At 39.2% G+C, this 27,864-nt stretch overlaps 1 protein-coding gene across 1 annotated transcript in view; it reads left to right on the top strand.

The window, feature by feature from the left end:
* Positions 1–11,202: 11,202 nt before the first annotated feature.
* LOC146686379 (uncharacterized protein C14orf132-like) overlaps positions 11,203–27,864 on the top strand; it is a 30,012-nt gene continuing 13,350 nt past the window's right edge. The window contains exon 1 of the mRNA XM_085442221.1: positions 11,203–11,605. Coding sequence (XP_085298347.1) covers positions 11,579–11,605 — 27 coding nt within the window. The 5' untranslated portion in view covers positions 11,203–11,578. The remainder of the gene's footprint in view (positions 11,606–27,864) is intronic.

Below are 27,864 nucleotides of genomic sequence, written 5' to 3'. Positions count from 1 at the left end.
CTTTCAAACAGATGCAAGTAAAACACAGCAGAAAATAAATAAAGTCAAAGACTCAGCGGTCCTTTTGCTCTATTTTCACCTGTAAAGCAGGAGCAGGGTAGGCGGAGGGTTACCCTGGTGCAGGTGTGCTGCGGTCAGTTGAAGAATCCGCGCGAGTGTCTCTGTGAGTTTCCCATCACGTCGTAGCTACTCGGTGCTTGCTCGGAAGTTTAGGGGTTTTTTTCTCTGTAAAAAGAAGTTTTCTTCCCACGCACGATGGACGCTAATGTTTTTGTCACTTTTTATGGAATCAAACTCAAAGTAAGGTCAGTACTTCCACACTTTAAACGCTGCACGCTCATACTCTCTCCCGCACTCGATATATTATCCATTGTTGATCTGCACACAGCTGCTGTCACCAACGTCGCACTTGCTTACTTCACTGTCATGAGACATTCTCGCAAAAAAAATCACGGTTTTAGTAACGCAGTAACGCAGCGTTCCTACGGGAAAGTAACGGTAATCTAATTACTGATTTTGCAATAGTAATCCCTTACTTTACTCGTTACTTGAAAAAAGTAATCAGATTACAGTAACGCGTTACAAGTAACGCGTTACTGCCCATCTCTGGTGACCGTTGTGCTGTTATGCTATGTCGATACGGAATAAAGACCAAAAAGGACAAGATACATACTGCTGGATTTATTGGACTGTGAACTTAATTCATGCATACCAGTGACATCGCGTCATCCCCGTTAACGACCACCTCAGTGGCTTCAAGCGTAGGCTTAGCCTCTACAATAGAGTCACAAACTTCTTTTTCTTTGGGGAAAAGTTTGTGCCAACTTCGCCGCGGTGTTTTGGAGACTCGGCGCAAACAGGAAAATTAAAGTCTGAGTGATCGATCGCCGCGGAGAGCTGAATGCCGTTTGGAAAGGTTACCGTGGAGGTTTCACGAGGAGCGGACAGCTGGACTAGCGGTCTGTCAGCTGACGACGTGGAATGCTTGGCGATTGTTCCGTGGATGTTGGAGAGGACTCAGAATTCTTCATCGGAATCAGTACGGCGCCCAACGCAAGGTATGAGTAGCGCTACTAATAAATGGCCATTTATAAAAGTGTGCACACTTATTTAAGAAGACGTAATTCCAATGCATTGGTGGTCAACCCAAATAAAACTGATTTATAAACACAAACTCGCATGTGCGCATAAACCCTCAATACTTGATAAATATTTGAGTTTTGGAACATTTGAACTATGGACACAAATAAAGCTGCTGACAGGCCCCCGGAGCCTGCTGCAGAATCAGCTGTGCAAAGTATCAACGCCAGCAAGGCTGGGACACATCCAGAAAAGGAAAAACGAGTGGTGAAATTGACTGCCAAGGCACTGGCAGAGAGACTAGACAGGCTGCAACGTGATAGAAAAGCTAAATTAAATAAAGCTAATAATTTAAAAGAGAGTATAAGGGTCTCAATGGAAAAAAATGAAACTTCTATGGTTCAAGCATCATTCAATGATTTTGTTGGTTTGTGTAATGAAGCAAAAACAATTCATGGTTCATTGATGTGTTTGTTACCAGATGATGAAAAAGAAAAGCATGAAACATGGTTTAAAGCAAAAACAATGCATTATCATGAGTTCACTTATGAAGTGAAAGAATGGTTGTCAGGTTGCGAACATTTACATTTAAAGGGTGATCATGGTGTCGATGATGGCGTTAAGCCAGAGGACAGTGTTTCAAATGTTGCTGGTAAATCTTCAGTCACTAAAAGCTCATCTAGTGGTAAAGTGAGCACAACTTCTTCTGCCAAAATCAAAGCAAAAGCAGAAAAGGCAGCATTACTCGCTCGTATGGCAGTCCTAAAAGAGAAGCATGCTTTGGAGGAGCAAGAGCTAAAGCTAAGGAGGAAACGTGAACAGCTTGAGCTTGAAGCGTTGCTTTCTGCCTCTTCTGCAAAGTTAGCTGTTCTCCAAGCTGCTGAAGTTCAAAGTATATCTAACATATCGTCCAATGCTATGAATTCATATTATGAAAGGGAAACCAAGAAAACAGCTGTTTCAGCCACAGTCAAGCCTAGTACACCAGTCAATGAAGATAAACCTGCAGTGCAAATAGTACAGACTGAAAGCAACATATCTGCAATGATCCTGCCAGGAACGGAAATTGAAAGTGAGCCACAAGCTCAAACGGTCATCACAACGCAATTTCACAATGTGGATCCTCCATCGCCCAGGTCCATTCCTACAGCGGCAGAAGGACGGTCGGAGGACATTTGTACCATTTTACAAAGACAAAACGAAATAACTGCAACCCTTGTTCAGCATCAGCGTGCATCGTCATTACCATCCAGGAAAATACCTGTATTTGATGGTGATCCTCTTCAGTACATCTCTTTCATTAATGCGTTTGAACAAGGAGTGGAAGAAAAGGCCAATAAGAGGGACTGCTTGTATTATTTGGAGCAGTTTACAACAGGACAGCCGAGAGAGCTGGTACGCAGTTGTCAACATATGGCTGCAGGACAAGGCTATATACAAGCAAAGCAACTGCTCAAAGAACACTTCGGAAATGAATATAAGATTGCAACTGCTTACATTGACAAGGCGTTATTTTGGCCTGCAATTAAAAATGAAGATGTGAAATCATTGCAAGCATATTCCCTTTTCTTATGTGGGAGTTGTAATGTCATGAAAACATTGCAACATATGCAGGAACTGGACATGCCAGTGAACATGAAAATCATTTTATGCAAGTTGCCATATAAAATGAGAGAGAAATGGCGAGCGTTTGCATATGATATATTGGAAACCTCTAAACACAGAGCTCGGTTTCAAGATTTGGTTGCATTTATTGAAAGGCAGGTGAAAATTCTTTCGGATCCTTTGTTTGGGGACATTCAGAATGTAACGTCAACAATCCCTGTCTCAAAGGCTGACAACAGACTGAAGTCACAACCAATCAAACAAATTAAAGGGAACAGCTTTGCTGCTACAGCCACACCCATGAACATGAATAAAACCTACAGCACGGAAAGGCTGATTACTACAACAAGCCATGACTTTACAGTAAAGCCATCTTGTGTCTGCTGTACTCAACGACACACACTGGAGGAGTGTCAACAGTTTCAGTGGAAGAATCACAGAGACAAAATGCTTTTTCTAAAGGAGAAAGGGCTGTGTTTTGGTTGCTTAGGTGCTGGGCACATAAGCAAGGACTGTGCTAAGCGTTTGATATGTAGAACGTGTGGTAAAGGTCATCCCACTGTCCTCCATATTGATAACAATGGTGTAATCCCTGAATGCTATGGAGAGCCCTCCTCTTCAAAGAATGTAAAAACTTGTGGTCATACAGGGGCCGGAAGAGAAAGCGGTTTGCTTTCCATTCTGCCAGTTCAAATAAAGTCTGTTAAAGGTACTAATGTCATACAGACATATGCTTTTTTAGATCCTGGCAGTTCAGCTAGCTTCTGTTCAGAGCACCTCATGCAAAAGCTAAATCTTGTGGGCAAAAGAACTCAATTCCTGTTACAAACGATGGGTCAAGAAAAGGTCGTCTCTGCCCACTCACTTACTGGTCTTGAAGTTTCTGGTTTAGGCAGCAATGCCTTCTATGAACTTCCAGAAATTCTAACACAGGAAAGGATGCCTGTCACCACGAATAACTTCGTAAAGGAAGAAGATCTGATCAGGTGGCCATATATCTGTCAAAGGTTCAAATTCCCCACATAATGGCTAATGTGGACCTGTTGATTGGATGCAACGCTCCCAAGTTATTGGAACCATGGGAGGTCATTCATAGCCAGGGGAATGGCCCATATGCTATAAGAACAGCATTGGGTTGGGTCATAAATGGGCCCATGGAAGATGATAAAAGCAACTTGGACAGCGAGCACCCACCAACAGTTGTAAATAGGATATCTGTTTGTAAGCTGGAGGAGATGTTGAAAAGTCAATATAACTATGACTTTAAGGAAAGGGTTACAGAGGAAAAGGGTTTGTCAAGGGAGGACCTTAAGTTCATGAAGATCATGGAAAAATCTGCAACAATGGAAGATGGACACTACTGTTTGAAGTTACCTTTTAAAAAGGATAACATAAAGATGCCAAACAATTTTTCCATAGTTAAACAAAGATTGCAAAGTCTACAACGAAAACTTCTCAACAATGAACAGTTGCATAAAGAATATAAAACCTTTATGGACGAGATGATAAGTAATGGATATGCAGAGCAAATACCTTCACAGCAGCTGTCTTGCGAAAATGGAAAGAAGTGGTACATTCCTCATCACGCAGTTTACCATCCCAGAAAACGATCTATAAGAATTGTATTTGACTGTGGGGCATCATTCCAGGGGACATCATTAAACAAGCAGCTCTTACAAGGTCCTAATCTCACAAGCACATTGCTTGGGGTTTTGCTTAGATTTCGACAGGATCCAGTCGCATTTATGGGTGACATAAAGGCAATGTTTTATCAAGTTAAAGTTGCCAAAGAGTACAGAGACTTTCTGCGTTTTTTATGGTGATCTGAGAAAGGACATAATTGAGTTTCGCATGACTGTTCATCTGTTCGGTGCAGTATCTTCCCCAAGCTGCGCCAGTTTCGCTTTGAGAAAAACAGCTGAGGACAATCAAACTGAATTCCTAGACAAGGTATGTGTAACGCTGAAAGAGAACTTCTATGTGGACGACTGTTTAAAGAGTGTGGCCTCCACCTCAGATGCTGTTGATTTGGTCAAAGATCTTTCAGCACTCTGTCAAAGGGGAGGATTTACACTGACCAAGTGGGTCAGTAACAATCGCACCCTGTTGCAAAGTATCTCTGAGGAGCAAAGGGCTAAAGACTTGAAAGAATTAAATCTTGACAGAGACAAACTTCCGGTAGAAAGAGCTCTGGGCTTGCAGTGGTGTGTGGAAACTGATACATTCAACTTCAAAATGGATATCCCTCAAAAATCCTGTACTAGGCGTGGAATGTTATCAATATCAAGTTCCATTTACGATCCATTGGGATTTCTTGCACCAGTCCTGCTGCCTGCCAAAGGAATGCAAATTGGTCTTTGAATGGCTGCAATCCAGTCGCGTCTTTGTTACTTCGGAAACATGGCTCGAACAATTTCTCTTCAACGACGTAATCCGATAACAACCGATCTCTTTACCCGTCGGCTTCCCGTGGCTGTCATGCGACCGGCTATTGCAGTTAATAACACAACAGCTTCTTGACATTTTTGTGTTTCTTTTTATCGCTGTGTGACTGGTTTCAATTGAAAGCCTGCGTGCGCTAGTACCGCTTGCCACGAGTTCCCAGAATCCTTTGCGGTTCTACCCGTGAATGACGTCACATTTTCAATCTCTATATAATATGCATGTTAAATTTTATATTTGGGGTAAAATATCAAGTCTTTTCAAGTAAACCGGTTCAAGTCCAATTCAAGTCCCAAGTCATTGGTGTAAAAGTCCAAGTCAAGTCACAAGTCTTAGAACATTATTTCAAGTCAAGTCTAAAGTCATAAAATTAATGACTCGAGTCCAAGTCATGTGACTCGAGTCCACACCTCTGGTAATCGGTGTCAGGTGTGTCATTGACAGAGATGGGCAGTAACGCGTTACTTGTAACGCGTTACTGTAATCTGATTACTTTTTTTCAAGTAACGAGTAAAGTAAGGGATTACTATTGCAAAATCGGTAATTAGATTACCGTTACTTTCCCGTAGGAACGCTGCGTTACTGCGTTACTAAAACCGTGATTTTTTTTGCGAGAATGTCTCATGACAGTGACGTAAGCAAGTGCGACGTTGGTGACAGCAGCTGTGTGCAGATCAACAATGGATAATATATCGAGTGCGGGAGAGAGTATGAGCGTGCAGCGTTTAAAGTGTGGAAGTACTGACCTTACTTTGAGTTTGATTCCATAAAAAGTGACAAAAACATTAGCGTCCATCGTGCGTGGGAAGAAAACTTATTTTTACAGCGAAAAAAAACCCTAAACTTCCGAGCAAGCACCGAGTAGCTACGATGTGATGGGAAACTCACAGAGACACTCGTGCGGATTCTTCAACTGACCGCAGCACACCTACACCAGGGTAACCCTCCGCCTACCCTGCTCCTGCTTTACAGGTGAAAATAGAGCAAAAGGACCGCTGAGTCTTTGACTTTATTTATTTTCTGCTGTGTTTTACTTGCATCTATTTGAAAGAGTGAGTGAAAACACAAAAAATATTTTATTTTATGTGCTGGAATGTGTAGAAAATAGGTTTAAATGTTAAACTAATTTATTCAAGTCAGAGAATGTTGCATATAATTAAATGTTTTGCTTGATGCATAAAGTTAAAAGATTAAAACTGATAAAACAAGTTAAAAAAAGAGACTTTTCCATTTGATTACATTTTGTATGATGGATTATGTAGAAAAAGTAGAATTGGGCTGAAAGATCTATCACTATCACCTCTTCAGGTTGTAAATCGTGTTTTTAAAAAGTAACTAAGTAACTAAGTAATTAATTACTTTTGAAAATAAGTAATCAGTAAAGTAACGGGATTACTTTTTTGGGGGAGTAATCAGTAATTAGTTACTGATTACTTTTTTCAAGTAACTTGACCAACACTGGTCATTGAGAAGGCAAACAGTTTGTGACCGTTGTGCTGTTATGCTATGTCGATACGGAATAAAGACCAAAAAGGACAAGATACATACTGCTGGATTTATTGGACTGTGAACTTAATTCATGCATACCAGTGACATCGCGTCATCCCCGTTAACGACCACCTCAGTGGCTTCAAGCGTAGGCTTAGCCTCTACAGTCACTCAAACGCTGTAGCATCCGAGCTGTTTGTCTGCTTGTTTGGAAAAAAGTACATTGGCTATTTAAAAATAAATGAGGGTAAACTGAGGAAAAAGCTCCAAAGCAACAAATCAAAAAGCAGCTTGTTCATGCAAAAGAATTCATACTAATAGTCTTCAAGTAACTTAAAGAAGTCCAGACACTTTTCTTTGCAAGCTCCTTTGACTACGATGACCTGGATGACTGAGAACCTTCACAGACATACTAATAGAAGAAAATACACAGTGAGCAGTGAAAGGTGTGGCCGTGGAATACCTCCTGCTGTGAGTCTGATGCCAATGTGCTTTATCAAATCTGGCTGGACAATAACACCCACTGTCAGAGAAACAAAGCCAGAGAGGTTATTGCAGTTTTGGACTGTGATAGAGTTGAAATGCATTAATTTAGCCAGGACAGATGTTGTGTGCAGATGCACCCTGGCCTATAACAGAAGCTTCTCTCTGTAGTGTTGGTTGATAAAAAGCAAAAAAAAAAAAAAAAAAAAAAAAGCACTCTAGTGGTACAGCAAGGTAAGTAACCAACTTAGAAGCTCTCGGTTTCAAAAGGCTGCCTGAAACGCGACTGAATATCTCAGAAATGAACTTTCATGTGGCTCACATGAGAACTGTGAGAAGCAGGTGCTGTTTGTAAAGCAAAGTCAACACTACATCCCTGTGGATTTCCCATGGTCAAACACACATGAAGAACTCCAGTATATACAGCTGAGTATTAATAATGAATCAGCTGCGTCGTTGGCTCTGCATCAGTTGTGAAGAGGCAAACCAAGATGTACCGTACTGCTCGAAGGTGAGAAAAAACCTTATCCAGCACATGAAAGATGTGTGCGCCTGCATGTTGCATGCATAATGTGTTTGTGCGCACAAGTGTGGGAGGAGGAGCATAAATTTACTCCTTTAATAAATAATAAACCAGCATGTGTGGGAGGACTGTGTGGATGGTTCTCATTACATATCGTTTCTCTGGTGGTTCTGGCTCAGATATTCCCATGTTTGACTTTTGATGCCTTGCTCTTTTTTGGTTGATTATGCATAGATTTTCAGTGGGAGTAATGATATTCATAGGTTCTGACACACAGCTGTCAAAACCCAAATTATAACAACAACAAGCTCTCTCCCCAAGATTAAGGGTGACTGATCATCCAAGTGTCCACCCATACACGTACACGCTGTGTACATAAATACATGAAGCCACACTAGTGCAAACATGTGCTCTGCGAGAAATGAAGGCCTGGCCGACAGACCACATCAGTCACATCACAGGCTTTAATAAATGTTGAGCAGGCCAGCCAAGTGCTGTAGGTGGCATGACATTATTCCAACCTATAACTATCAACCAGGACTATTGTTACATGACAAGACCCAAACTGATGCTCATTAATAATCTATTTTTACCAAGTTGTGAATCAAGGCCAGTAGCATGTCCACATTAACATGAAAGAGAACAGCATAGGACATAGAAGCACACATCAAAGTCAACGGATATCATCGAACCTTACAATGTGATAATTTTTAAGGCTGTTAAAAACAATCTATGTATTTTCATGTAAGTACTGAGACAAAGATGCTTCTTTTGATGCTTTGATTGTTATTATTACAAAAGGAATATTAAGTGTATATATCAAAAATGGGGATGGAAAAAGTTTAAAGTGTTCATGGAAAAGACCAAGATTCTTTCAAAAAAATTGTGTTCAGGTAATGGCTTCATACATTGCCATAAAACAGTAATTCATTACAGCAGCATGGCATCATTAACCAGTCTTCAGCAGCTAGATCTGTCAGTACGCTTGTGTCTTTAGGAATAAAACACAACATCAGTATGGAAATGGATATGCGCTGCTTTTCTAACTGGATCAGTGAGTCACTTGAGGCAGAGTGTTCCACTGTCTGGTTTTAGGAAATATTGCAGTCTTCAAAGCCACAATCCTACTAAAGAATTCAACATTTGTTGGTGGAAACCTTGATTTCACATCAAAGCATAAAGTCACAGTTTCTTTTCATCATCGGTTTATTAAAATATTCATTTCCATTTTTTTGAATGCTCATGGTACAGCCATAAGTTTATTTTGAGAAATTCACTCCACTGAAGCTTCTTTGAATCAGATAGAAAACAGGGCAACTTTGATGTCACTGGAAAAATCATTTAAAGCAGAATTATTACAGATCTTCAGTAATTTCCCTGTGAAATTATTTAACATGAGTGGGAAACAGTATTTTAACTAATGTATTGTTATGACTGCTGGTTTTAGTAGTTCTTTATTTTCCCAGTGAGGCAACAGACATTACAAAATAAGGCCTGGATTAGTCTGAAAAGTATAACTGAAGCTGGAAACTGAAAGTGGGGGAGTCAAATCTTCTACACTGGAGGATTTGGATGTTCTGTATGCGTGCTCAGCAAAAACAAACAGGAGGAAGGAGAGTGAACTGCTGATCTAGGAGATCTGCTTCATCCCCTCCATGGCAGAGGTTATGGTAAACTATAAAAATCACAACATGGGATCAAGCTACTGTAATCGTGCTAGCCCAAGCCAAGTGCCATCAATATTTTCCACTAACCTAAAAGACTATCATCAGTCCATTCGTGTACATTGCTGTATTTCTCTTAGAAAGGGCACATCACTGTCCTTGGATGATTAATTATCAACTTCAGAAAAACAACAGATAAAGTCTGGGTTGTCAAAATACTGTTAGATGCACTTGCACTTTAGTGTTACTCAAACACAGAAAGAGTTTTAGTATGCACACTGGAGAGCGGGGTCACCATTAAATTAATCAGTCCCAATACCCAAAGTAGAGCGTGCTAATTGGATCTTTGACGAGCCTCTCCAATGAATAATAGCAGCATCCTTTATTCTGCAGGCCTAGTTAATTCACCAGCATGTCATTAGTTTTTAGGTTGGAATTTTTCACCAGAGCCTTGCAGGGGAGCTCTGGGGAAAGGTGACACAGTCGCACATATTTGCAGCATCTCTACCTGTCAGTCTACAGATTCAGCACCACAGCTACACACCTGTTGTTGCTTCTGACTGACCAGGGCTGCAACATTTATACCACATAGCTTAAGTGTGTAATGCACTTTGCAATCATCACATGCATGTTGCATCTAATTTAAAATAATGGAGTTAAAACTTTCTGCTACAAAGGTTCAGGCTCTTATCAGAAAGGCTTTCTGTTAGTTTAGTTATGTTACTTTTGTTGCTGTTGTTCAAGAACTGTATTTTTCTCCCCATAAGGTCACAAACAAAATTGGACAAACAGCCGGTTGAATCTTATAAAAACTTGCCCACATTTAGACGAACTCCGAGTGTTATGCAGTGTTATTAGCAGAAGGCAGGAAGGAAATTATGATGGGTGAAATCCGTGAGCTGCATCTGAATTTCTCAGAGCTGCTCCTGAAGCCACTGATATCACTCTGGCCCCAGAAATTTTGTGGTGATGTGCCAGTATCAGCGGTTTGTCAGTGGCACCAGTCTTCGTTGGTGGAAATTCTCAGAACAGACTCTAGATCGAAGTCTCAAACATAAGGCTGGGGCGTCCAGAATCGGCCCAGCAAAGACTCCAGTCTGGCCCACAATCTGGAAATTGTGAAGGACTGCATAGATTTTTAACTTCTAAGAGTATTTTGCAATTTATACTACACCAGAGTAAAGCAATAGATAAACAATTAAATGAAGCAAAAGTTCATGTTTTTAATCTACTCAAGAAATATCTTGTCTGTAATTTTACACAGTTATCATGTAGAAAAACCGAGATCTACTGTAGAAGTTGCACTTGTTTTCCTCATATTAAGACTTTTCAGCAAATATAGAAAAGGCAGTTTCATCGGTTTGGCCCAATTTAGAAAGAGTTTCACATCCCTGCTCTAGATTTTGTTCCCAAACACAGAGATGGTAAAGGGGTATTAAAAGACCCAGCTCTGGGAAAGGTGCTATTGTTATGTTGAAATCCAGATTTCTCTGAATTGAAGAGTGAATATATTTTATACATGCATTGCATCATTAAAGAACTCTTCAGTTCTTATAAAAAACAGTGCATATAAACCAAAAGAATAAAGAGCTATAGTTCCTAGTTTTAGATTCAATGATTGAAAAAGCAAAAAAACATTTTCAATTGTTCTCCACAATGAAAGACTGGAACAATCTCCATGAAAAATGATAGCACTGAATGCTGTCTTTGTTAGGAAATGCAGTCTCATTGTGGGAAAAGATTAAAATACTTTCCCCGCTTTCATTCATTTTTGATTTATGAAATAAAACAGAAGAAAATGAGTAAAAAAACCGATTAAAAGGTAAAATATGAGAAAATGACGTACAACGCAGCTTGAAGAGACAAAGAAACAGCAGGGAGGCACAAAGAGAAAGAAGCATGACACACACACGAAGAGCGACAGAGACTGAGGACAGAGAGGGAGGACTTGCACCTCCTCCGTTTTATGTGGCAGTCCGGCTCCCCTGCCTCCTCCACGCTCTCCCTCTCACTCGCGCTGTCTCTCTCGCAGCCACATCTCTTCATTACCCCGTCTGCTTCGCCCCCTCCCTTTTCCTCCTTCCTCGTTATCCCCCTTCATTTCTCCTCCTCATATTCTTTTCCACTCTTCATATTCGACATGCGCTTCACGTGAAGTCCACCTACCAACTTGCGGAGTCGGTGGATGTCGAGTAAACAAAAGCAGGCAAATGCTCTGACGGGGAATTAAAGAAAAGAAAACACGCACGTTCGCATCTTTCGTTGAGTGCCTTGGCTTGAACGGAGCAACAGTATGGATCTCTCATTCATGGCTGCACAGGTGAGACGCTTTGCCTCCAAACTGCTCAAATATATTTAGCTTGTCTGAACTTTTAAAAAATTATTATGAATGTATTTTGCCCGTGGATTTCAAGGGCGTGGCCGAGGATTAAGTTCATATCACGCTTTGACACTTTCCAATAATTGCAGTGTGCAAACATGGTTCAGTATGGATACCATCGCGTCTTTATGCGCGCATATCATTGTGTGAGGGCCAGTGGGACGTTGTTGCACTTCAGCATCACTCTAACAGTCTTCAAGTAAATACTTTAGTTTCCTTCCTTATCCTTTCAAAGTTTATAGCTCGCAGGTTTTCTTTGCTTCATGTGTCACCATTAGGCGTTGAGTTGCTGCACTTCTGTATGCTTTTGTGTCAGAGAATTCAAAATAATGAGAGCTCCAAATGTATATTTTAAGCTTTAACCACATCGTGGATGTGATACTCTTCTTCATTTCGTTTTATTTTTGGCATTTGAATTGCACCAGCTTCACTGGCCCAAATCATTTTTGTAATTCATGCAAATATGGTATTGCACTGCTTTGCATAATACGTGCTGAAGTGATTTTGGCTCCATGGAGGACATGTGCTATTGTGCATCTGTTTAGAACATGGGGTTTGTTTTGATATTCTCCCTGCCCTCCTCCTCCTTCTCGTCTCTTTCTCTCAGTGTCTGGCAGCTTGTGGTTTATCTGGTGCCATCTACTTTGCCATTCGTTGCACAACTACTATTAAAGGGTTCATTGCATTATTTTTTTTCTGCCAAGGGCTGTTCTTTGAGGCAAGATGAAGCCAAATGCTCCCAAATCTTTTTAAATCAAGGACCTCTAAATGGAAATGCATTGGAGCATGGACCCATCTGAGAATACGTTGTTGTTGTCCACTATTACCTGATTTAAAGAGAAGCAAAGTAATACATTATGGAGAGCATGGAAACCTCACAAGTCAAAAGTGAAGATGCTGGAATTAGTTTTGTATTTTTTCTTCTTCATGCAAGGAAGAAAAACAGTGTGTCACAAATGAAATTCTTGGCAAAGGTCCCCAAAATGGGTAATAGATACAAGTAATGTTTAGAGATGGATCAACTGATTAATTTATGAGATGAATACCAGACAACTAGACAGCAACCCTTTCAGTACATAGGGGGAAAAAGAGTGAAAAAATGTAAATATTTGAGAAATATGCAATCATAGGACACTTAATTACAAATTACTAGTACCTGGTTGGACTTTCGGTTGTTTGCAGAATTGCTTCAATCCTTCTTGGTATAGATTCAACAAGGTGCTTGAAACATTCCTGAGAGATTTTCGTCAATATTGACATGATTGCATCACACAGTTGCTGCAGATTTGCTGGCTGAACACCCATAATGTGGATCTGCCGTTCTACCCCATCCCACAGGTGCTTTATTGGATTGAGACCTGATCACTGTGGAAGCCATTTGAGAAAAGTAATCTCCATGTCATGTGCAAGAAACCAGTTCGAGATGATCTGAGCTTTGTGTTTATCCTTCTGGAAACAGCCACGAGAGGATGGGCACACCGTAGTTATAAATGGATGGACACGGTCAGCAAAAATACTCAGCTAGGCTGTGGCATTAAAAAATGTTTTGTTGGAAAGAAGGAGCCAAAATTAACCAGGAAAAGATCCCCCACGCCATCACAGCACCACCACCAGGCTGAACTCTGCATACAAAGCAGGATTCATGTTGTCTAAGCCAAATTCTGAGACGACAACATGAATCTTCTGTTGTTTAATTTTGATGAGCCCACGTAAACTACAGACTCTGCTGCTGTTCCATCTTCTTTAAGATTCAGTATTTTATGCATTCAGAGATGCTCTTTCTATACTTTGGCTGTAATGGGTGGTTATTTGAGTTATTGTTGCCTTCCTATCAGCTTGAAGCAGTCTGGCCATTCTCCTCTGTCCTTTGGAATCAACAAAGCACAGAGAACTGCTGCTCACAGGATATTTTCTCCTTTTCAGACCATTTTCTGTAACTCCTAGAGATGACTGAGTGTGAAGTTCCCAGTAGATCAGCATTTGTGAAATACTCATACTACCGATGTCTGGCACCAACAACCACACCAAGTTAAATCACCCTCTTTCCCCATCCTGTTCTTGGTTTGAACTTCCACACGTCATTTAACCATGGCTACATACACTGAGCTGCTGCCATATGATTGGCTGATTAGATACTTGCTTTAATGAGCAGTTGAACGGGTTTATCTAAGTAAGTGGGAAGTGAGTGTATATTGTCCTTTGTCCTATTGTATGTTAGTAATATATTATGGACAAAGGAAACATGTTTTTAAAGAGTAAAGGACAAAAGTGTGAAATACTTACACTGTAGGCAAAGCAATGAATCCAACAAAAGACCAACAGAATGTTAATATGTTTTATTATATGTATTTATAGCGACCTAAACTCAGTTAGCAAAATAGCTTTTACAGCGCACCAGTAGATAATGCTCCAAGGATGTTTGGTAAGTAGATAAAACTTGTTTTTCAACATTTGCTTGATCGCACATCTGCCATATGTGTCTGTAACACCTTCAGTTCAATTAACATGTGAGCACCAGCTTCAAATGGCCGATAAAGGAACTGCAGTTTTCGGCACTTGTGTGTTTATTTCATTTTGAATGAATGAATTGAATGAAATGAAATGGTGAAAAATCTTGGTAGTTAAGACTGCTGTGTATTACTAGCCCCACACCAGACGATTCCCCTTTAACTAATTTCAGTCCTAAAACAACAGTAAACAAATGCTTTAAAGGGAATTTTGTATTTGGTACTAGAAAGGTGGCTTACCACTCCCTCTTGACTCTTTACCTCACACTTGCCATTTTTGAAGTTCACCTTTTTCAACATTCACGTACCTTCCCCCCAAAGAATGCAGCTCTCTCAGATCAGTAATGGCTAATTTAACTGAAGTGAAATTCATTCCTGTGCCCTGAGTCACTCTGTAATGGTGACTGTGAATGAAGTCAGGCAAATGTCCCTGGAGTTTTGAAGACTGACTTCACAATGGATGATTTTTTGCCCATCCATCTCAGTGTAGCTCTGCTGCCTGCAAATCACTGGACCTTCACCACCACTTTGTCTCTAAAAGATGACGGATGCTGCTAAAGCTGTTCTGGCCTAAAGATTGGAAATTTTTTTAAAGAACTTTAACTCAGATGAGCAGGTTTCTGATTTTCTCTATGTAGAAAATTGGTGGGTTTGAAGATGCACTGGTCATTATTGTTGTAGTATTTGAAAAGAGGAAATTGACCATAGAAACTGAGTAGCTTGCTTGTCATTCAGAAGAACCAATAACATGCACGGTGTGTACCATTACACAGAAACTGGTAGCATTACTGGCTATTGTTTTTCAGCATTTCTCACTCCTGTTTTTGTTAAAATGGTTTTGTATGTTATCCGAGAAACATTTCTAAATAGCTCTTGACAGAACAATGTGTGCACTCTTGCGTTTGGTGAATGATTTGCATTTGGCAGCAATGCTTCGCTGGTTTGAAATGGAAAAAGGGTATACAGCATTAGCTTTAAAGTGGTGGCATCCTCGAGCATTGTGAAACATGGATTAATAGGCGACAATCACAGCAAAGCTTTTGAATGCTAAGCTGAGTGCGATTCGGCAGTTTGCGTTTTATCTATTCAATTAGACTGAACTGAGAAATGTTTCACACAGCTTCCCTTAGATCCCTGTGGATATCAAGATTAATTTTTGACATCCACATACTTATGAATTTCTTTTTTTCCCCAATCCTGCTACTTTGATGTTAATTATATTGTGTATATCTTAGCATCTTGTTGAGGCTGTCACTGTGAGGTTATTTAACTGGCAGATGTTAAGGCATAAGAAAATGAATCATTGTGTTAGTAACTGATGTTGAGGTCAGCCCAAGACAAGCTTCGCAAACATCCTGGGCATTCTGCCAGTCTCAAACGTGCTTCAGCTGACAGATCTGCCACACAGGGCAGCAAAACCCTTAAGGGTCTGCCTATCCAGTGGAGGGTGTCCCAGTGGCCTTTGCCTTTTACTCATTTTTTAGCTCTTCATACATGCACTATAACCACCTCTGACATATAGGGTTATATTTAATCCCCTGTCATTTCTATTTCTTTCGCTTTAAAATATTTTCATTACCTGGCCAGATTCATAGCTAAGGATGAGTACTGGTTTGTTTCCACATTCTCTCTTAGGCTGATTTGTCTCTTCATGGCAAGCCATCATGATTTCTCGTGAAATTATAGCCCCAAGTCATTCTACCTGACAGGCTTTGTACATCTCTTCTTGTGTTAAAGAGTACAGATGAGAGTGACAGGATGATGAAGTAAAGCGTTGTTGACAGCAGCAACAAGCAGACCTATGTATATAGACACAAAACCACTTTAGTTTATTTGCCAGATGACATAAAAAGCAAGTGTTTAAAAATGAGCACAAGCTGATAATTTAGAATTAGAAAGACATGCTGGAGATATAGCAAGATATGTTTGCGCACCACCACCCCTGGATATTGAGTCAGATATAGAAATTCAAGTTGACTTATTCGCAAACTAGATTATTTTTCACTAAACACAATTTTGGAAATAGACACAAAGTGTAAATCTAGGCCATTTTTTCTCTTTTCCTTTTTTTTAAACCCAACTTCATAAAAAAAGTCGAGTTACATAATGATATTATCTCACTGTGAATTCTCCACGAACTGACTGCCCCTATTAAAAATCTCCTGCTTTCTATAGTCGTGGCTAATTTGAAGAGTGTAATAATGTCACGGCAGCCTTTTCATCTTGAAGAATTTATTTCCCCTCTGGTCTTCTTTTGTCTGCTTTTTCAGCAATTGCTTTTACATGAAAGCTGTAGTCCTGAGACAGTGAAAACTTGCAACAGACCCAGATTTTCATGTGTCTTCATATTTAGAGGCACACAGGTTGAATGCAAACAGTCAGCTCAAGCAAATTACACGGAGCTGTTTGCATGGGGGGGAAAAACAATCAGTGCTTTAAATAGATGAAAAGCAGGTAATCATGCTTTGATAGGTATGTTTTCTATTCTGGTAGCTTATCAAGAAATGCAATTTGAAGGCAGGTCACTGATTTATTTTCCTTTATTGTCTGTACATGCAGTCTTTTCTCATGTCTCTGGGTATAAAAATTTGATAAATTCAAGGACACAGAGAGAGTGAAAAGGCAGTAAACAACATTAAAAAGTTGCTAATGACAAACTCTTATACAAACCCTTAAGAGATGTTGCCCTGCTTGACACGTCTCCATTAACAGATGAGTTGAAGGAGAGGTCGTGCTCTTCAATGCAGGGCCACTTCGTAGTTTACTCCCACTTGATGGATGCATGTAATACAGAATAGCGGGGGGAGACGAGCATACAGTAGTACTGTGGGTTGGTGTTGTCAACTGCTTTTTATGCAGTCTTTCCTAGAATCAGATAGATACATTAATTATCTCATATCGAAGACAGAAAATGCTGAAAAGTCAGTAATGCTGCAGCAGGTGGTTAAATGGCCAGCTCCAGGTTCCCACCCTTCCTCTTTCTCTGATTTGGGCATAAACCACACTAGCAAAAATGCCACGAGTTTCCAATTCATTTCCCACCTGGCTGGCACTTTGTTGTATGTTCATTCCCCTGCTCGCTCGCTCTCTCTCTTTATCTCCACCGTCTTTATCAAATATCAAATAAAGCCATAAAAGTGCCAAAATGATATTAAAAGAAAGCATGCAAATGGGACCATCAAGTTCCTGACTAACAGGAAATTGCAAATCTCTGTTTTTGGCTCTCATTATTCTTGGAATGAAGCATGAAACTGCCTTCTTGTAGAATTCTTTAAACTAGGCAACAGTAAAGCACCTCCACCCAGTGGTACGACCAGTACATCTGTAGTAATGTATTTGTCCAATAAAAATAAAAAAATAATAAAAATATCTATTCACTAAGTCTGTCTTGATTAGTAAGAGCTCACTGCAGTGAAGTTATCAACAGGTGTAGTATTTCTTTCTTGGATGAAAGCTAATGTTATGAAACTATATATTTTTGTTAGTGACTTTAGCCTTTGGAAATCTAAACCAGGAGTATGTAGCATTTGTTAAGCAAGCAGTGCCTGCAGAAATCTCTGTGGCTACACATGGTTAATTAGAGGATGCTAGCTCCAATCCCCCTGTGAGCCTAAATTGGAAGGAGTGGATGAAAATGGATGGATGAATAGTGCCTTAAATTCTGCTGAGCTCTAAATTTAACGAGAAAGGATGCTTGAACACAGCCCATCTACTGCAGATGCAGTAACTAACATTTCAATCATTTCAGAACAGCAACATTTCAAAACAAACCAGCATTTTTACTGCATACTGGAGTCCAGTTCCCCTTGTTTTTCCCTGATCATGAATCTCTGCCCTTTTAGGAAAGAAGCCTTAAGGTAAAATATGGTCAGGAGAAAGAGCAATGGTTCCTCATCCCCTTTTGTGTGCTCAATCTTCACTGGAGCAGGTGTGATTTATTGACCACAGAGCAAAAGTTGGGAAGAGATGGAGATGGAATAGCAATACCTGCCAGCACATTGCTGTTAGTCCATATGCTCAAAGCTTTTTGTATTGTGTGACACTCAAATGATAATAATAATCTGACATACAAGTTTTGTTTTGGTGTCACAGGTGGGATCAAAAATTATTTAGCTAGTGGATTTAATATTGTAATACATTAGGAGGCAACACGTTCTCACTCCCAAAGCGTAACATTTTACACTAGGTGACAAATCATAGGTATGTTACGCCTTTGGCCACCCAACACGTCCCTATATTACGAGTTCGGAAAAATTAGGAAACACGAGAACCGTTTGGAATGAATCTACACCTGTACATTTATTTTATTTAAATCGCTTTGGAAAACACTATCTAACGCGATTAAGGTGGTGGTTAACGTTAGGGTTTGGGCTGGAATACACGACTGGAACGTGTGTTACTGCAGGAGCGTCATTCTATTCGATTTCATGCACAATCCGGTGTGTAGCATAGGAACGCAGACGGTCACCTTTTGCGTTCCCATGGAACACCTCGTGACATGACAAATCGTCGGTATATTACGCGTCGGGAGTGAGAAGGGGGTGTAAGAGGGGAATGATCATGTTAAACTGATCTTAAATTGATCTTGAGTTGCTGAGGATTAGGGTCGTATCGTATCCCATAGTCCCAGAAAGTTGGCTTTGTTCATGTGGACTTTTCAGATGAAATCAACATGTTTGACCCTGCAGAAGTTAACTTTAGAAGCCTGAAATCAATCAGAAGACCCACACCCCAAAAACAGGGGTGTGGGTCTTTCTATTTCAAGTAATGCTATATGTTTTTAAGTTATAAATTTGACTTAGCTATAGCCAAAAGCATACGAGTCAGCAGTAAAATGCATCCAGTGGTTGAAATTCTCTCGTAAAAGATCTATTTCAGTAAATGGAAAGTCAAACTAGAGATTTTTAATGGGATCTTCCAAATTCTTGTCACCAGAGGGACAAACATGTATTTGGCAACAGCTTACGGAAGGCTTACTATCTTGAAAATTCCTCAGATTTTGATTTATAAGTCTATCAATGTTATCAAACAAAATTTAGCCAAGTGAGACCAGATAATTGATGGATGTAGCAACAGTAACCAAGGGAGCCGGGGCTAAATGAACTGTCAATAACTGTCATATTACAACACATAATTTCTCAATTTCACCTTGCCATCTTATTTTACAACATGTTTGCACTGTAATAGCAAATGTCTCCCAGCTGTTTCGTACCTAAAATGAGTGGCTACATATTGAAAAAAGTCCTGGGGTGAATGAAAGGGAGACTTGATGGACTGTGACAGCCAAGTATGAAGTAATAACATCTTTCCCTGATAGACCTATGCCAAATGTTTCTTATAGTGTGCTGCTTTAGATATTCTGCAAGCATCAATTATACATTTTGGCATGAAAAATCTATTCCCCCTAGATAACTGCAAAGTAGCTTCATCAGCCTGTATTAATGTGTTTTAAATAAAATTAAGATACAATTTAGGGTAAAACTTTGAAGAGTAGTGCCTCAGCCTGCTGTTTGAAAATGAGCTTCAAGCTGATGCTCCAGACGTTAAAACGCACATAAAATGCACATCTGCATTCAGCTCATGAGCAGTTTTTTTTTTTTTTTTTTTTTTTTTTTTTTTTTTTATGAAAAGGAAACACGATTGGCAATTGTGGAGAGTTAAACAGTGAGTGGTTGTTCTGCTTTGGTGAATGGTGAATGGCAGAAGCTGATTACACACTATTAGTGAGGAAGCAGTGATGAATTATGATTGTAGTTAAACATCGCCACGGCTGCTGTAATATATCGGTATCATTATGCATTTTTGGAATCATTAGTATGCTAAAGGCAGTATAAGTGGGTCGTGAGTCTCCAACATGGCGTCTGTAGTTTTCCAGGAGAAGCCAGTTAAATTGTTTACATCTCCACAGTTTAAGTTAATTACCCGCTCGCAGCTTTTCCACAACTTATGTCAGCTGTTACTCTTTCCAAACTTTAAAACCTTACTGGCTTCAAACAATGCCTCCATAATAATACCAACAACAAAATCCTGCTTCTTGATTTGATCTCTTTCACTGGGCCTTACTCTTTGAGTGTGACCTTGGGTTTGTTCAAAGAAAGCAGCCCTAAGGCGAGTGACAAAGTGTACAAAGAGGCCTTCCCCTCCCTCCATTTCCCTCTCATTCAACTCCTCTTCAATCTGCAAAGGAGTTTAGGTTGTATACCACACAATATTACTTCACTGCTCACGAATACTGCTGCCTTAGGAGAAAAGTCTTCCTTTAGATTGGCTTCTAAGGCAACAGCTGACAGTCTCTGTTGTAGCTCTAGCCACAACTCAAGAACAGGCTGCTGACTGTATTTCATATGAAAACATATGATACCTCTCCCATTACAACCCTGGTTGTATTTTAGTACTAGCAGGGCCTCCACTGTCCTTGTGATGTTTTATATAAAGTAAATCTGGCTGCGACCTTCCCTTTCTGGGCACATACAACTTTAATGCCCAGGTAATGAATCAGGCACTTACAGTATGTAAGCTGTATTACATATGGAAGTCATTTGGCATCTCTGCTGGTATGCTTGATTTGTGGAGAAGTACACTAAGTTTGCATTTTTTTTTCCCTTTTAACATTGAATTTTTTATGACGCCTTCAAGGAGTTGTGAATCAGTTGTTGGCAAGTGCTTGAACCTTCTCTTAGCAGGTGTTTTGATGCATTTGAACTTCATAACTCTGTTTTGGAATCAACAGTTTCAGACCTAAGCTTACACCAAACTAAGAAGTATCACAATATTTTACCCGGGGCGTTTTACTCTAGCCAAAATAAGTAAATGGATAGTGAGGATATTCATACTGGAACATGTAGTGCATACGCCATATCAGGTTAGGCTTACGGCTATGCTTTAAGCATAGCATAGGCCCTGAAGGGTCAAAGCTGTGCAGTCTTATACTTTACTGTCGCTCATACTTGTCATTAAGAAGCGATGATATTGTTTGTTGCTGCAGTTACTGATTTCACACCTGAGTCCCGCTCACTTGCAGCCTGTACACATTCTGTGTCTCACCACCCACTCACTATTGCTCCCTGTCATTTGTATACATCTCAGAGTGCGAAAGTCAGAAATTATTTATTTATAATGATGACTGATGGATAGAAGGTCCAGAGACATAAATGCAAGGCTTTCGTGTGCATACGTGGGCTTTCGTGTATATCTTTCATGCTCATTTTTTTCCTTCTTTTGCCGTGCAATAATTAATGTAGGCTTGTCCAGATTTGTTCTGTCAAATTATTCAGAAACTAATGTGTTTTCATGATGCATTGTACATGCAAACATTTAAATAAACTCATACTGCGAGAATTTTAATAAGAACAAACAGAGAGGCACCACTGTAATGTAACTAGGCCAACATGGCACACACATGACAAATGTATGACATCCACCCACAGGGAAAATAACCATTCATAAATGCTGATGTCAACCTACAACAGTCTATAGGTTATACACTGTACTATACGAGTGTAGGCATAAGTATTCTCACTGCCGACAACATACACACTGAAGAAACATCGTCCTCGTAGCTTAAAACAGGCTTTGTGTTTTTTCAATTTTGCATGGATAATGAAATAATGCTTGCTTTTTGTTGTTTACTACAACATACAGCAAACTAAAAAGGCTCAAGCGTCAAATAAATATGACTGACCACTTTTTGCTCTACCAACACCAAGCCCCAAGGACAAAATAATGATAATAAAAAATACATTTTCACTTTGTACTTCAGATCCACTTAAGTAAAGGTCAACCAAAACTCATTCACTTTGCAGATCATTATGCGCCATGAGGCCACACTGACATAAACAGGGAAATCTAATTTTGGAGACTTTACAGCAAGTCCTGCAGCACTTTGTGGAGCCTTCTGTGTTTATTCTTGTGTTTGTTCACAGAACCCCTGTGGCCACTCTTTTTACACCCACACAATCTATTTTGATTAAATATATAAAAATATCAATATCAGCTGGCAGGTTTATGTTTTTTTGTTTTGTTTTTTGAAAAAAAAAAAGCATAATACTGAGACTGTCATTGCAGAGAAAAGCATAAAATGTCTTTTGGCTTTAGTAGCCACCCATGGATACATTTAAATGGACTGGATATTATTAAGATGCTTTGCTTTTTTCTTTAGGGTTAATGTTAAAAAGAGGCATGTTTAAATCCTTTTTACACCTAAAGAAGCATTGAGGCCTTAACCTCACCAAAGAGCCCCTGATCACCAAAGCATTTATAATAACACCACAAAAGCACATCCCTGTTAATACGAGCAGCATAACCAGTTTAGTTGTGTTCAGAGCAGCGCTTGCATTATGGATGGGCCTCTGTATCCTGTAATTGCATCCCCCGAGGCTGAATTCTATGGATACACTTTGACTATAAGTTACACTAATTCATACAATATTGGTAATGAAAAACGTAAACACCCATGTCACTAGTTTTAAAGCACGACCCTTGTTGAAAATTGCAAAACAAATGGAAATGTGTTGAGCGCTCACAGTCAGCTATCCTAGTGTGCTTCTTTCCTGCTTTGCCTTGAAGACAGGTATTTTTGGAGTTTTGTAACTACAATTTTCTATCAGTGTGCAATATGTGTATGGTTGTAATTACTGGAAAAGAATTGACAAGTAAATGAATAATTGTAAAATAGCAAAGTGACTTGAGGCAAGTGGCCCCTGTTAAAGTTGGTTCCCCATCCACTTCATGGTCTGCTGTCAACCCTGATTCAGAGGTTAGGGATATTTTGCTGGAAAGCATCCATTATGCTAGCAATACAATACAAAAATGCCTTCCCAGCAGGAAAAAGGAAACTAAACCATCCATCCATCTTCTTCTTTTACAGCATCATTTCCCTCCACCCGCTACAGGGTCAATGAGGGAGGCTGTAGTCTATCCCAGCTGTAACAGGGCAAAAGGCAAAACACACAAACTCTACATAGGAAGGCTCTAGCCTGTCTTTGAACCTACGATCTGCTTCCTGTGTGGCAGCAGTGCTAACAAAAGTCAAATCAATTTGATCAAAAAACAAATGTTTATTGCTCTTGACTTGCGTATTGTGTTTGCAGTTAATCTTGAGGAAATCAAAGTACTATTTACTGTGTAACAGATGGATCACTTTTCTAGTGCTTTTTGACAACCATTCGTACCTCTTACATTATCCACCTCATCGGTTTTGTCATTTTATCTTAAATTCATACATATATGAAAAGAATATATGAAAAAATGTGAAAAACACATAGCACAGAGATGACTTTACATTTGCAGTTTACATTTGACAGGAAGTGTTGGTTCTTAATGCTCTGCAGACCTGAGGGCTGCTCTGACGCAACACGTGTGCACATAAGTGGATTACTGTAGGTAGGGGATGTTTGCTCTGATAACCCACGTTTAAATCACATTATTATGTCATACACATACACAAGCAGTATTTATACCAGCAGCCATGCGGATGTTGATTTATATTAATACTGCATATTCACAAACAAAGAGAGAAATTCTCTTAATCTGCCTTAAAAAAAAATCCTACTGCCTTTCAGTCACATATCCCAGTAGCTTTACCTTACAGTAAGAATAAACAAATCAAGTTGCTGTTGTTATAAATATTTATAATTTAAATTTTTAAATAAATATATCATGGTGTGGGATGAAAATAGATCATCTTAGCTGTGAATTACAGAAATTAATAAGACAGGTCATTAAGTAGAGAGATGCACAGTGCATACAAATTATCCAGAGATGTTTCAAAATGCATCCATTTCTCTTCAGGGATATACAGTGATACACATAACACACAAATTGCACGAATAGCATATGAGGCTGCAGAATTCAAATGTGACTACTGACGAATAAAGTATAGACAAACATACAAACCAATAGCCATGCTTCTATTCAGGCACTGGTGATCGGTCCTAGAGAGGTACAAACATGGTTAGAGATGAACTCACCAAAACAGAAATAATTTTGTTTGGGGAAGCCAAATGTGTACAACAGTGCCATTTGTCTTTTAGCTTCTTACAGTCACCCCGTGTGATTTCTGACTGTGCATTAAAATGTGAAAAGCAGATTATGAAAGAAGACAAGCTTATTTCAACAAAGTATCCTCAGTAAGGTGAAGGAGTACCTCCCGCCACATGACTTCCAGAGAGTAAGTCACACTTTTATTACCTCTTCCTTAGACTATAGTAATTCTTCATATGTTGCCTCTGATCAGTCGTTACTTTGTCACCTGCAGGCTGTAGAAAATGCAGCAGCTCACCTTTTGGCAGGAAAGGAACTGCGTGATCACATTACACCTACATTCCAGCTCATTTCAGGGTCCAGTTTAAAATTTTATTACTTGTTTTTAAGAGTCTCAGTGGTTTTGGCCCAACCTTATTTAATTGAACGTTAGCAACCTTACACTCTTACGGAGCACTGACGTCTGCAAGCCAACTGCTTTTGTACATTGCTAGGCTCAAAAGCAATGAAGAGAAAGCCTTTTCAGTAACAGCTCCTCTGGAGCAATACTCAGTCTTTCATCCATTGTAAAGCACTATTAAAAACCTACTTATTCTCACTTGCTTTCAATTCTAGCTGAGCAGGGTACCCTGGCTTTTATTATGCACAATCTTATTTACTTTGTTTAATTTTATGATTTTTTTGTGTAAATGTGTTGTATATTTAGTTACTCTTATAGTGTTGTTTTAAATGTGCTATAGAACTAAACACAAATATATTTAAGAAATCTCTTAAAAAATAGACCACAAGTTGAGGCTGGCATAATATTTAACCACCAAAACATTTTTTTCTAATATCTGTAATTTGCCAGCTTAATTGAAAATAATAATGAGGTTTACCGATTTACAAAAAAGCAGTAAAGTCAATGATTATGGAGCAGCTTGCATACACTGGTGGATTAGCCTCAACAGAAACATTTAAAAAAATGATTTTGGTAATTAGCAGCACTGCTAATTTAGTGCAGCTGTGGCTCAAATCTTTCATTGGGTGGTGATCTAATAAATTAATCACTGTATATGTACATAAAGATTTGTAAATACAGTGAGATGATAGTGTAGAGTGTGAGTCAGTAGAATCCTTGAGGAGATAACTTTTCCGCCTATATAAGATGAGTGACTCCCATTCCCATGTCACTGAAGCCTCTGGGATTCAGGAGGAAGAAGATATGAGACCAGCAATGACAAGGTCAGAGCAGTCAGTGACTGAGGGGGAAAAGGATGTCAGGAAGAACTCTGGCATCCAGACCTCATTGAACCATGACCTGGAGGCGTTGAGTGTGCAGGTGTGCACAGATTCTCAGCTTTTTAGGATTTTAAAGTGAGAAAAGTGACATGAGGTGAAATTGAAGATGAATTATTCATGAATCCTCACAAACGCTTGCTGTAATTCTGTTAATATTGTTGCCGCAACAATATTACCGTTATTACTGTCGCAAATGAAATTTAGTCGTAATGAGAGTCTTTTACAAGCTCAAGCAGAGGAAGTGAGATTCTCAAATTAGCCTACAGAGCAGATGACAATATTCTCATTGTAACCACTGTTGGATAAGTTCACCTCATTGTTTGTGTAACATTAGACATTAGATTAGTCTCCTTAAACAGCAAACCTCTCTTTGGGAAGACTTGCCTTTACAGTACAATGCATGTGTGTGTATGTAACACAGACGGGAGACAGAAGTGTGCATAATATGAAATGCGAATATTTGAATACTGCAATTTGCACATCATTATTGATAATTACAATGATATCTACCTTGATATAATTTACAAATGCAGTAGTCTTAAGGTACGTAGGCATGTGGAGGAGAATGTGGTTCCTTGAATCACTGACCCTGAGATCGCTTAAAGGAGAGCTACTCGTCATTTCAATAGCTGAAAAGATGATTCTTCATCTTATTGCCAACTGCTTTGTACTTCAGATAATGAAGTAGATGTGAGTCTTTCTGCTTGGCCTGTATATTAAGAGTAAGAGCAAAGAAGAGCCTGCCCTGCAGCACATCACCTCAAGCCTTAGTCTTACATGAGCGGACACTCAATTCAGCACTTTCGTCTCTGCGCTTGGTTTCTCTGTAGTGAATGAGCAGACATGGATGGAGATGTAGCTGTGGCTGACAGCAGCAACATATACAGCAAGTGCATGGTCTTTTCTAATCTCTCACAAGTGTTCCTTATATACACATTCAACCTGTTTGCCCTGATACTTACCAGTAAAGTTTGAGAATGAAAACCAGATCACTCTATGTACTGAACTTTATAGATTTTACTGAGATTGGGAAATAGAATAAACTCTGTCCTTAAAATCTCAAATGCAAATTCAGTTTAACTCTTCTAGATTTGACCATGATAAAGATTATTTAATCCTGTAAATGAGCCCAGATGTTTGTTTGTTTTTGAGGGTACAGGTCTCTACTCGTTATTTGCTAAAGAGTGTCTCTGAGATGGGCTTATGGTTTGCATCTTTTTTTTTTTTTTTAGAAGACTGAAAATATGACTGAAATGAGTTAAGGCACAAATAAAAACCCTGTAAAAAGTCATGAAAGTAGATTTGCTTTGAGATTTGAGTTATCAGTTCACTTTTATGATCTTACTGCCTTCATTTGCCTCATATGGTTTTGTAGAAAAGGGTAGCAAGTTAATCAGCATTTATTGTGTCCATATATTGTGACAACCTTGCTTGAGGTGGAACAAAGACAAGTTCCTGCCAAATGCAGATGCAACAGCTCCACATGATTCATCATCTGAATTATACAAAGAAATATAGTAATGTTCCAGATATTTTTCAGCTTACACAGCTCATACAAACATAACAAAGCTAACGAATTTTAATGAGTGAGTATTTTATTTGTATGTTACTAATTAGCAAGTATCTGCCCGCATTCATAGTGGGTGTGTCAGTAATTAGTATACCACATCTGCAGAATTGGCTTACTTGTACCTCCAAAAACAAAGGTAGCAGTGGCTAATTTTTTTACACAGATACATGGATATTGATTAATTTATTTAAGAAAATAAATCTAAAAAGCAAAACACTTTTGAAAGACTTGCCTGCTTTGTTTGTAAAATGAAGTTAATGATCCAGCTCACAATTCTTTGTGTAAAGGCAGGAACACAGCATCTCAGGCAGTTTTAGACTTTGAGGAATAATGTGATGATTTGAAAAGTCTGAATGCTTGCATCAATAACAATTATGTGTATCACGAATAGAGCCTAAAGAGGTAGTCAGCACATTAATCATCTAAATAATAGAGCAGAAAAAAATAGATTTTCTAGACTGCCAGCCTCTGATTTGATCTCTTCAGTTCGTTAAGACTTGTTTTGGAGGATATAGAAGTGAAATCCTGAGTCATCTTTTAACTTTTCAGCTCCATTTTCCCTTATTTCTGGTGTTTTTTAGGTGCTGCTGACTGATGCCATTTTTAGCTTTAGGATTTCTCCTTGTTTTGTACCTGTGTGAACCTTGTGAGTAATGGATGAAGGTATAACAGACCTAGATAGGCACTAAACATACCTCGACTTTAAGACTCCCCTTGATATTTGATGTATAATCAGCCAATTCATCTCAGCGTCTCTGAATAATTGTCTGTCTTTCACTCTTTCTTGTTGCTATAAATCCTTATCTGTCTGCTCCTTGGTGTGATCTAGTTGGAATAAGAAATCAGTCTTTGTTTTGGTG

The sequence above is a fragment of the Copadichromis virginalis genome, linkage group LG19 (assembly GCF_057382275.1).
Source record: "Copadichromis virginalis isolate Kocher_CV1m ecotype Utaka linkage group LG19, C_Virginalis_male_GT1.1, whole genome shotgun sequence".
In the NCBI taxonomy this organism is placed as follows: Eukaryota; Metazoa; Chordata; class Actinopteri; order Cichliformes; family Cichlidae; genus Copadichromis; species Copadichromis virginalis.
Note: the sequence above shows the minus strand (reverse complement) of the source record. Positions and strands in the feature narration are given on the sequence as shown.